The sequence below is a fragment of the Equus caballus genome, chromosome 2, assembly GCF_041296265.1.
Source record: "Equus caballus isolate H_3958 breed thoroughbred chromosome 2, TB-T2T, whole genome shotgun sequence".
NCBI classification, from domain to species: Eukaryota; Metazoa; Chordata; class Mammalia; order Perissodactyla; family Equidae; genus Equus; species Equus caballus.
In genome coordinates, this window is record NC_091685.1 from 39601870 (window position 1) to 39614042 (window position 12173).

The 12173-nt window shown below is 59.2% G+C and overlaps 1 protein-coding gene across 2 annotated transcripts in view; it reads right to left on the bottom strand.

The window, feature by feature from the left end:
* Nucleotides 1–8940, bottom strand: part of TNFRSF1B (TNF receptor superfamily member 1B) — a 33690-nt gene extending 24750 nt beyond the window's left edge. The window contains exon 1 of one of the 2 annotated variants that reach the window (XM_023635759.2): nucleotides 8711–8940. In XM_023635759.2, the coding sequence (XP_023491527.1) occupies nucleotides 8711–8788 (78 nt within the window). In that variant the 5' untranslated portion in view covers nucleotides 8789–8940. The remainder of the gene's footprint in view (nucleotides 1–8710) is intronic. The other variant, XM_023635760.2, reaches the window with a different exon arrangement.
* Between the last annotated feature and the right edge of the window lie 3233 nt (nucleotides 8941–12173).

Below are 12173 nucleotides of genomic sequence, written 5' to 3' on the forward strand. Positions count from 1 at the left end.
GCTTCCATTGGCTCTAATGCCCTCAGGCCTGAGCTCAATGTCCTCAGCTCGGGGCCTGCTGCCCGTCTCACACCTGACATGACGGTCACCCGTCACCGCCTCATCAGAGCAGCACGGCTCCCTCACCCTCCTCCACGCCTTTACCCCTGCTGTTCCCTCTGTCCAAATGCCCTGAGGCCCCCAGGCTCCCCTTGCAGGGCTAGCTCCTCAATATCTAGAGTCTTCTCTACTATCATCTCAAGGAAACCTTCTCTGAACCCCAAGACAGGGTCAGAGGTCCCTCCAGGGGGCTCCAGTGACAAGCCGGACATATCTCCGTACTGCCCAGACCACTTTTCAGTTAATTATTTGTTTCCCTGTATTCTCCCTCTGCACACTCTAGTGTGAGCTCTGAGCCAGACACCCGGGTTTTCAGCCCAGTTCTGCCATTCACCAGCCTCAGTTTTGTCACCTATAAAATGGGGACAAAAATAGTGCCCACCTCATAGGCTTGTTATGATTCAGAGCCACCGCACGTAGAATACTGGGTCTTTCGCCCGGCCGACAGCGAGAGCCGAGCGTTGCTCGTCAGGTTATTACTCATCCCTCTCTGCCCAGCCCAGGGCCTGGCCCACAGCAGGTGCCTAACAGATGCTCAACTGTTTAACTGAAGCCCCAAGTTTTAATTTTCAATTAGTTGAAATGAGTTGGGGCCAGCATGAAACTGGGCAGGAAATGGGCTTATAAAGAGACAGGAGGTGTCCCCAGTGGGGAGAGACTGAGTGCAGCTTTTAGACCAGAGTCCCTCCGGGCCACCGCGATTACATCTGGGTGGTGGTTTAAGTGCAGAGCTTGGCGCCCCACCGTCTGGGGTGCAATCTTGGCTCTGCCTCCTGCGAGCTGAGAGCGGAACCGTAGCTTAACCTCTGTCCTCAATGGCCTCTCCTATAAAAAGGGGACAAGAATGGGCCCCCCACACCAGGGGAGCTATGAGGACTGAAGGCACTTGGTGCATGTAACGCATTAGATTCCTGCCTGGCACCCCCGAAGCACCCCCGGAGGTCAGTCCCAGCCCTCGGTTCATTGCACTCTCCCAGCATCTCCCAGTCCCCATGGGAAGTGACAGAGACGGGCACTTTAATCCCTACCTCAGCACTGAGGAAACCCAGAGCACAGTGACAACCTGCTCTAGATGCAGTCAGACAGGTCCCCGGGAATCCCAGCTTGCTGCCAGTGCGGGCTCTTCACATCTGCCCCCTAAGATGAGCGGGCCAGCCCTGCCCAGCCTCAGGCCCACCCCATCAGTGCCTGGGGCCGCTGAGGTCAGCCTGTGGCTGACCACGAGAGCTCCAGGACCACAGAGGCTGACCCTGACCAGAATCAGGTCACCTGGCCTAGGCAGGGGCCAGCGGGGTCTCCCATCCCTCTTCCTTCTGAGAGCCTCTGTCCCCACCTGAGCTCTTTGGTCCCGTCCAGACGATCGGAGCCGCCAGTGGCAGGCTCACCTGGGGCAAGCCGGACCTGGAGCCTCTGCGAGTGGCGGACAGGAGCCAGGCCGGGGGTCAGCAGGAGGAGGGACAGGCAGGGGTGTCCAGGATGCTGGTGGGGGTCCCTCTAATGAAAGCGCAGTGCTGGGAGCCCTTCCCCGGGGAATCACTGTAAAGTCCAGACCTGGGCCCTCTGAGCGGGGCCATGTGGCAGCCAGAGCTGCACTCCGCGCCCTCCCCCACAAAGCCACCAACTCCCCTCACCACCCCCCCAGGCTAACACCTGGGGCCAAAGGACCCTAAAGCAGGTGTGGGCGGGGTCCTCGAGGATCTCAACTTCCAGCTGGGGCAGCTGAGGTTCAGAGAAGAGAAGGAAGCAGCCAGGCCCTCCCGAGCTGGAGTCCAAGCCAGGACCAGGCCTCAGACCCCCGACTCCCGGCCCCATACTCGGGTCCCTTGCACAACCTCTGTCATCTCTCCTGGAGAAGGCCTTCCACTGATGGCTGGAAGACATCCCAGCGCAGCCCGCCTGCCCCAAACCCCTTCCCGCTGCCCACTCCCCCTCGGACCCACTCAGTTCCCTGAACCTGCAGCCACAGCAGCCATACCTACTGCAGGGCCAAGCTCAGACTGAAACAGACGGGTGGGCCACTGTCTGGACAGCAAACACAAACAAACAAAACCCCCTGGGGATTTCTGCCCCGTCTCTGGTCAGAGCGGCTGGTCGGCCCAGGCTCCGAAGCTGGGTACAAAGCTGTGGTTTGCTGGCCTCTCGAGGGCCCTGTGCTCTCGAGGTCACTCAGTGCTGCCAGTCTGCCCCACACGTGCCCACTCCGTGTCTGCTACCAAGAGTGGGAGGGCAGCTGGCGCCTGGGGCCTGGGAAGTGGGCTCTGCAGCCTCGCTCCTCACATGCAACACGTGGAGTGAATGAGCTGGCTAACGGGCCTCCTGTTCTAGTGACAGCATCAACAGGCTAGTGACCATAAAGCTCCACAGATGACACTGGGATGGAGCCTGCTCCACCCTCCTCCTTGGCAAAGATCCGGAGGCTCAGAGAGGCAGGGCGCTGTGTCACAGTGAACAGGACAGCAAGGCAGAGACAAGACCAGAGCTGGAGTCTGGGGCCCTGGCCAGCTGCCCCCCAGCCCCAGACTCCCCCCAGCACGGCTCAGACTTGGGGAAGAAGGAAATCTACTCCTCCGAACCCCAGTCGGTAAGCAGACACTTCCTCTCCGGTGTGCACCCTGAGCGCCCCAAACCACAGTGATGTCACCTCCTCCACCCGTGACCTCACAGCACGCCACGGTTCTTCAAGGAAACATCCTTCCCCACTCAAGGCTTCCTTGAACCTGTGGGCTCCCAGACAGCAGGCCCTGCCGTGGATGCCCACAGCACGGACCCTCCCACAGTCAGGGGCCCCAGACAGGCTGGCTTCTGATCTTACAAGGTGCTGCGTAGGCACTAAGGGGCAGGGAGGCGGGAACCCAGGAATGCTGCTCCGCCTGAGGGGTCTGCATCTTGTCTTGGATGCAAGCTGACAGATAGCCAGGAATTTTTGATGCTACTGGGGCCTGAGTCAAAGAAATAATTCAAGCCAAAGCGAGCAGGATTGAGGTCAGCAAGAAGAGAGACTAGGAAGCGACGATATTCATGGTGGGGACTGCTGGACTCTCCTTCCCAAGAAAGTTTGTAGACCCCCTGATCCCCCAATCTGTGGTCTTTGTCAAGCATACTCAAGGCTGACATTTCTCAACATTCCGGGAGAGCACTGGGATCAATCCTGTTAGGTTTTATAGATAGGGGTGCTTAGGCCTAGAGAGGTTAAGTAACCTGAGCAAGGTCACACAGTGAGCCAGTGACAGTGCTTGCATGGGAACACTGGTTTCCTGACACCCAGTGCACTGCTCCTTCCTTGGAGCCTTGCTGTCTTGGAAGTCACTTCACGGGCTGTCAGAGGCCGGGGAATGGACAGCACGACCTCAGAAGAGCCTCCACAGGGCTTCTCCTCCTCAGGGTCACAGATAAACAGAAGCTTCAGCATCACAGAGGTGGGAGATGGGAGAGATTTTAGAGACAGCCTGGCAGCAGCCCACACCCATCTCGCAGGGGGAAAGCTGAGGCGTTTCCATCCCTCTCCCAAAGAGACCATGAGACCCTCTGTGCCATGCCAAACGTACTCCTCGCCCACCCTCAAACGACCTACCGCCTGGCACTCGCTGAAAGCAAGGGGCAGACTTCCTGACCCGGCCACTTCGCCACATGCTGGGGTCCTAAGGTCAGGTAGTTGGGTGGGTGGTGTGAGACACCTGGCAAGGGGGCAGCGGCGCAGGAAGCAGAGCCAGGAAAAGGGGCAGGAAGGAAGTTGTTCAGAGACATCGGGCAGGAGCTCTGGGCAACTGGAGTTCTGCCACCCACACTGTGGGGGCCCCCAGCCCGGGGACGGAGAATCTGACTCCACAGTGGCCCGTGCCTCAGCCTGAGCACTGCCCCATGACCAGAGTCCGGTCAGACCCCACAAAGCCACGGACGCTCGAATAGCCACCAGCAGGCTGCCCAACCTATAAAGCACGTTTACTCCTGACGACCAGCCAGCATGGTGGGGACCATTCCCATTTTACAGACGGGAACACTGAGGCTTCCAGAGATGAAAAGACTCGCCAAGGTCACACAGCCTGTAAACAGCAAAGTAAGGATTTGAGCCAGGGTCTGTCCGATGCTGAGCCCCGGGCCTTTCCCCTAAGTCATCAGTGCTGCTTCCCTGCGGCCCGGCAGAGTGTCCGGAACTGGGAGCCACAGCGTCTCCACTTTGTTCCTGTTCCCTGCTAGCACCCCCTCTCCACCCTCACCCCAAGCTTCCCTCCCTGCCTTCTTCCGGGCAAGTCACATGCCTCCTGGGCCCTGAGTCACTGCCAGTGGGTGGCCCCGTCACGAGCCAGGTGGGGATGTGGTGGGGGGAACACACCATCCTCAGCAGACCCAGTGCAGCAGGGAGACGAGCCCAGAGAGACAGCTCGAGAGAGAGAGAGACAAACTGCAACCCAGCCCTGCCACCCCTGGCTTTTCAAACCCTTCTGAATCATCCACGAAACCGGGTGCTTATAAAGGTCAGATGGGTATTTTTGGCCAGTCAATATTTTTCAGCACCTACTCCCTACCAGGCAGTGTTCTACGCCTGGGTTCTCAACCAGGGGCAACCTCCCCCCCAGGGGACATCTGGCAATATCTGGAGACATTTCTAATTGTCGCGACGGAAGGGGCGATGCTCCTAGCATCTAGTGGGGAGAGGCCAGGGACGCTGCTGGACATCCCCCACAGGACGGCCCCCACAACACCTCTGCGGCCCAGGGGTCAAGAGTGCTGAGAAGAAGACACCGTGTTCTAGGCTCTGAGCCTCTAGCAGCGGACAAGCCCACGCCCTCATGGTGCGGACCTCCTAGTGGGAAGACACAACAAAAGTGAAAGGAATATAATGGGTCATGAGAGTCATGCAGGAAAACAAAACAGGTCAAAGCAGTGAGAGCCCTGGGGGGGAGCTTTTATAGGCAGGATGGTCAGAGAAGGCCTCTCTGAGAAGAGTCCGTTTGAGCAGAAGGAAGTGAGGGGATGAGACCACGGGATATCAGAGGGAGGAGCCTTCAAGGTGAAGGGGAAAGCTAGTGCAAAGGCCCTGATGCACGCATTGGGAGGCATGTTTGAAGAACAGAGAAGCAGTCAGCATGGCATAAAACTGAGAACTAAGCTGATGTGCGGCGTTGGATATAAAACGCATACGCACACACACACCATGGTTGGCATCAAAACTCTTCCCCCCGCCCCCTCCCACACACACACACACAACCTTCCTGGCTACTCCTCTAGGAAGGCTTGGATAGTCAGGGCCACCCAATGTTTCCCAGCCCCGGGAGGGCCAGTGCTCCAGGAGCCACTGGGTCAGCCTCAGGATGACAGGGAGGACCATTCTGACACAAGAGGGCCAGGCAGGTTCTCAGCCTCATCTGCTCCCACGTCTTTCATACCCACTGGGCCCGGTGAGGAGCGCAAGGTGGGAAGCACTCTCCACGTCCACAGAGGGGAACACAAGGCTCAGTCACTTGGCCCAGGTGACAAGTGCAGTTAGGGGCACAGGCCAGGTCTGTGACCGTTGGCAGTGTGGCTCCTGGAGGTCTGGAGCCGAGTCATGGTCATTTCGGGGTCCCCAGAGGCCAGCACTGGGCTGGACTTGGAGGTGGTGTCCGCGAATGTTGGGGAAATGAATGGATGAATGACACTGCCTCAAGGTGCCTGGCCACCTGCCCACTGCCCCCTGCAGTGCCCGACCACCGGGCCACATCCTCAGTGAGCACACAGCTTCCCCTCTGGGCTGTCAGGCAGAGGGCAAAGGGACATCTCAGGACAGCAGCTGTCCTGATCACCTATCTCCACTCCACTGGCCAACGTCCCCAGGCCAGCCTGGGAGCCCGCAATCTCTCCCCAACCCGAGCAGGCCCTGGGTAATGAGGAGGCAAACGGCAGCCCCTCAGCCTCAAGACTTCCCGGGGCAGACAGACCAGACCCAGCAGGGAGGGATCCCGTTGTCCCCTCCCCAGCAAAGCCAGACTGCTGTGCCCTGCCCGTTCCCATGGGAGGGCACCAAGTGCTCGCCTATCTGCCAGCTGTACTGGCATTTCCTTGTCGAAGACCAGACAAATGAAGGATGCTCGCCACTCCAGCCAGCAAACACAGCTTTTAAAGCAGACAAAAGCCCTGATGGAGAAGGAGTCAGCCACACCTGCAGCCAGCTCAGACTCCCTGGGCGATTTCTGCAAGTCAATCTAGTCACGGCCAACACTACCGAGCGCCCGCTGTGCGTGAGGGACCTGGCTGGGGGCCGGGTGGGTGCAGGGAGACAGGCAGGGGAAGGCATAGGGCAAAGAGCTTTGGAATCAGAGGGACCTGCATTGACATCCCCCCCCCCACTAGCTCTGTAATCCTGGGAAGTGTCGAAGCCCCCTGAGCCTCCGTTTCCACATCTCTAAACGGGAACAGCCCACCCGCCTCTCAGGACTTGCTGTAAGGAAGGTTTCAGTGAGATTCTGGAGTGACGTCCCAGCACAGCGCCTGGCACTTGTAGGTTTGCAAAAAACGGCAGCTAATGTGCTGCTAATAATGAGGAGGAAGACCCCGCGGTCCCTGACCCCAAGGAACTTTCCATCTACCAAGGTGGATAACACGCAGCTAGACTAAGAAGCAGAACGCAGTCTGTCCTTGCCCGAGAGGAAGGGCTCTGAGCGTTCAAAGAACAGAAGATCAAGTCCAAGTGGGAGAAGGAGGAAAGCCCTTCCTGAAGGGAGTGGCATTTGCAAAGGCCCTGAGGATGGGGGTCAGGGGTGTGCCACGGAGAGGGGACAGCACAGGGCACACAGATACACGATGACCATGTGTCACAGGGTGAGGGGTACAGATGCAGAGCAGTGGCAGCAAGAACCCGGATACCTCACTCACTCCGGCCTGAGACACGTGTGGGCGTTTCTGCTTGGGCCACTGGGAGCCATGGGAGGCTTCCCAGGCAGGGAGAGAGGCGCTTCAACTTGTGGAGGGCCTCCCCAGCGACGCCACCAAAGAAGGTCAGTGGGAGAGGGGGCAGGGGCCAGGAGACCAGCTCATAGGCTGTGAAGACAAAAGCTGGAGGAAGGAACCTGAGCTGACATGGGAGCAACGCAAGGGAAACCCCTCAAACGACTCCAGGACCCGGTCTGGTGTCCTGCAGAGAAGCCCTGCGCCTCCCCACCAGGGGCTCACGTGTCCCTAGAGTTCCCTGGGGCCAGATGATGCCCCTCGAGGCCTGAGTCTGTGCCAGGACCCTGCAGTCAGGCTGGGGACCACAGCTGTCCGGATCCACACTCGGCTCTCAGAGCTGGGACTCTCCTGACCAGAAGGCCACCGGGGGGCCTCCTGTTTCCAGGACAACCTCCGGGGCAGCCCTAGGACCCGCCTTGGCACCCACAGTGGGTGAATCAATTCTGGTCTGACAGCCTCCGTCCTCCCTTCTCAAGAACTGGACACTAAAGATGTCCTGAACCTTGGCAAGTGAGTCACCTCACATTAGCAACAAGCCAATGTCACCTCCCACCTTCCTCCCCAGTCCAGATGTCCAGACGAGTCAGCACCCCACGCGTGGGGAAGAATAAGATCACGAGGAAGGGACGAAGGCACAGCACCTCCCCAGCCACGGGGGCAAGGCGGGTGATGCCCCCTATGAAGGAAGAGCACCCCCATGTCCTTCCATGAAACACAAGGAGTTCTCTGAGCCTCAGTTTTCCTTCTCTGTAAAATGGGGTTACTCCATCTCACCAGACCCTGGAGACAGCCAAAAAAGGCAAAGTAGGAGCGATCTCTTTGTAGAGTCCAGCTTGCCACTGTGGCGTGTGCACCTAATATCGAGTAACAGCTCTGGGGTCTCTGCCCTCTCCACCTTCCCGGAGCCTCTCAGAGACCTTGATAACACATCTGCCTTAATAACCAGCCCAGGAGGTCTCACTCATCTCCTCTGTCGCCAGAGCTCAGGCGCCGGCCTTTGGGGCGGTCAGCCCACGGTCACCTGAAGACACTGTCTCCTCCCCACTAGCCCAGAGCCCACTGAGAACAGGCTCTGAAACGGCACACCAGGTGGCTCCCGAGGAAGGGATCTCAGCAAAGGACAGCACGGGAGGCAGCCACAGAAATAAGCTGACTGTGTCCTTATTAGGTGCTCACAGCACACCTGCCCCAGTGCTTTCAGACGCGCAGACCTAGTATTTCTCAGCAAAAGGAAAACGATAGCCCAGAGGAGGAGGAAGCCTTCTGGAGAGGGTGCCCGACATCGACAGTGGGGCAGCGTCCCAGGACGGACACCTGCCTGCCCCGCCGCGGGGTAACGGCGCGGCAACGGAGGGGTAACGGAGCTGGGGTCCAGGGTCTAGCTGGGACACCCCCAGGGCCCGCCCGCCAGCCCCGAGAGCCCGGCCTGCGCTGGAGGAGGGACCGGGGTGCGCCCCGGGCCACGGGGGTCACAGTTCCGGGCCCCGGGGGCATGTCTGCTAAATCCAGGGTCCCAAGCGGCGCGCAGTGCGCGGCTGACCGGGCGCGGGGCGCGGTGCCGCGGGCGCTCCGAACCCCCACCCCTGTCCCGGAGCCCCGGGAGCGCGCGGCTGGGGCCCCCCGGGGGTGGCGCGCCCCAGCCGGGTGGGCAGGAGGAGGCCTCCCGGGGACCGCGCGAGTCACCCACCTGGGCCGGCACGGCGCGCCCCGCGGCCCAGAGCTGCAGTCCGACGGCCAGCGCGGCCCAGAGAGCGGCGGGCGCCATGGTGCGGGCACGACCGAGCGCCGGCGGGCCAGCAGTCCTGGCTCTCGCGCCTCCACCTCCTCCCGGGTCCTCTGCGCCGGGCGCCTCCGACTGAAAGCAAAAGCCGGCGAGCGCGGCGCCCAAGGGAGGCGGGGGCGGAGCGGGGGCGGAGCGGGGGCGGGGCGGGGCCTGGCGGGGGCGGGGTCTGGCCGGCCTCCCGGACACGCCTCCTTCCCCGCTCCCGCCCCCCGAGCTGCCGGGCGCCCGGGCCCCGACTTGCACCCCGCAGGGCCGAGCCTGGGCCCAGCTCTGCCAACCCAGCGCTGGGTAGGTACCTCCAGCGCCGCCTCGCCCAGCCCTCGGTGACCCCTCAATCTCCTTCTAACGCCCCGTCCCCTTCAAGTCACCCTTCCCAGTGGGAGGACAGGAGCCCCGCATTGGGGACAGGCTCCCACCAGGCCTGTGGCTGCCTCTAGACGTGCCCTGCGTCCACCTACCCCTCCCACCGCCCCCAGGCCCCCCACTCCCGTGGGGGTGGAGCACTAATTGGAAAAATATCCCACAAAGCTGACACTAGCTCTGAGGGGATCACGGGGGTTCTAGATCATTCATGTAGACTCCAGAGCCAGACCACGGGGCTGAATCTCTGCGTTAACCTCACAGAGCTATTCCGAAGATTAAAAGATAGATAATACACATAATAATATATGTTATATACGTATGTATACTTACAAAGTATATATGTAACTTAATAAGCTCTGTATACGCATTAGCTGTTGTTACTATTATTCACTTGTTCATTTATCCTTACACGTTCTTCAGGCCCTTCTCAGAGTGAGCCAGACCCTGCCCTGCCCTCTTTCTTGAGTCCCCTGTCCAGGTGGCTGAGAAGCAAACAGAGGCCAGGGCAGAAAGCTGTCTGGGAAGCTGTGGGGGCCCCGGGGCCACGGCTTTCTTGGACATTCCATCGTGACTGAGCACCCACTCTAACTGCCATCTGCACCCCTTCTCTGAGTGCCAACCCTAACGCAGGGGCCAGCCCTGTGTGCCAGAATGTATTCCCCCAGCCCCGGGAGTCCTTGTCCTCAGCACACAGGGCATTTCTGAGGGGTGGAGTGGGCAAGGTGGCAGGAGCCTATTCTGTTCCCCTGTTCCCTCACTGCAGGCTGCCCCAAAAGGTACAGGGACCCCTGCTCTGGGCCACCAACTCCCGTGTTGGAGACAGCAAGGATGGTGCTTCTAGGTGCTGAGAAACTAGGAAGTGACTCTTGGGGGATGGAAAATCCCACCTCTTGATCAGGAGACTGGAAATCACCTGGTTCCCATACGTCTGAGAGTTGGGCCATGCTGAGGGTGTGGCTAGCACAGTCCACAACCTTAACTCTGCAGAGAGGGCCGGCCGATAAAACCAGCAGGAAGATTTCCTCTGGTCCTTACGAGTCTCACCTAGAAGCAGTTTGGAGGGCTCCCTGTTCCATAAGAGAGAGCCAAAGGCCAGGAGTGGGGTGTCACCCGGTGAAAGGAGGGGCAAATGGTTCTCCTGGGATGTCCCTCACACACCTCAGTCCCAATGGGTCCCACTAACGCATTGTCTCCCATGGGTCCTCATCCCAGTGAATGGCACCGTCACCCCTGAAACATGGGGGTCTTCCTGAGGTTCCACCTCCCATTCTGACTCTGTCAGCTGGACTCCGAGAGGTGGGCGACAGCCAAGTCAGCAGAGAGCAAGCCCTCTGTCTAGTGGTTCTATAAAGGGTATTTACTACAGATAAATTGGTTGTAAAGATGTTGGAGAAGTTAAAAAATCAGTTAGGAGAGGGGAGACGACCCTGAGATTAGCAACAATAAGAAGCCACCACCATCTCTAGGCTGGAGGTGGTGTTATCAGAGCCAGGAGCCAGAGCATCTGGGGGAATCTGGAACCATAGAGGGTACAGAGCCACCGCAGGTGACACCACATGAAGCAGAGAGGAGGGACATATCCTGGCCTCTCCCTTCCTCCCACTTTGCAATCACCCACCAAGCCGAACCCAAGACAGGAGCTATTTGGCAAGGGAACCTGGGAAATGTAGTTTGCAGGGTCAGCCCACTGGGATAGAGAGCAGAGCAGGGCTATGGCGGGGACTGGGCCTGAGCACAGGCAGACAACCAGCGTGGGTCTAAGGAGAAAGTCAGGCTCCTTGTTCAACTTGCTTTGAAGACCTGTCCCTTCCCAGGCTCCTCCTGAAATCTTGGGCAGGTCCTGTCGCTTTTCTCAGGCAAGGAACAACCCTTTGGTCTCAGATGGCAGAGTCCAGTCCTGTCCTGGGAACTCATTAGAGCTCCAATCTCTCATCCAGTGTGGACTTTCTCCCTTCTCCAACCGGACCCAGGCTTGGAACCTGCCTGGGATGGGGAGGACCCAGTGACTTCTCTCTTGACTCTGCCAGATGTGGTTGGGGAGACGGCTTTGGGAGAAAGAGGCACAGTGTTCTATGGCAGCTATAATTGTCATCTTCCTCACATCAGGGCCTCTGGGAGGAAGCTTCTGGATCATTCTCTCTGGGGACGCTTTTGCAGGCATCTTGGAGACCTTCTCACTGATTCCTCTGATCACAGCTCCCTGGCACCAAGGATGCCTGAGCCTCCTGCTGGCCATGACTTATCACATCCTCTCTGTCTCCTGCCTGAATAGTGGTCCTCCAGGCTTCTCCTGCTGAGGCCTCCTTCCCGCGTTGGAAGCACTTTGGGTTAGAGATGGCCCAAGGCTGGCTTCTTCCCTGGAGTCCGCAGTTGCCCTTTCCCTCTGCCCTCAGCAGCCTGGCCCACATCCCATGCACCAGCCCGCCCCAGTTCCACTGCCTCAGGCCTGTCTAGCCAAAGGCGCTAACTCACGTCACAGACCTTTATCAAACACCCTGCTGTGGGCCAGCCCTGGGTGCTGTGCACTCAGTGAACAAAGCAGACAAGAACCTCCCATCAGTGTTGTGGTGCCTAAACTCCCACAATCTCAAGCTCTCTGAGTGATCCCTTGTGGCCCCTCCAGCTGGACCGAGATAGAGGGAAGCCCCCCACCCCCAGAGGCCACAGTGGGCACTCAGCACAATGGCGACTCCCTCCCCAAAATCCTTTCTCTTGGCTTCTCCAGCCCCAGCATCTTGTTTAGGCTGGGATGGGCAACGGCAAATGCTGGGTGAACCATTTAACAGTGGGTCTCTTAGCATGACCTGCGCAGGTGGCCCAGAACTCTCTCCTCAAGGTGGTGTTTGATCTTGGCACCCACCATATTGTACCTGCCATTGGAGAATCTGGTAAAACTAAGTGACAGTGCGAGGAGTCCCTTTAACACCCTGCCCCAGTCTCGATCACCTGGCCGCTCTCCTCCTGCCCCACAGCCCAGCCCTGGCTTAGGCCTTGGTCATTTCTC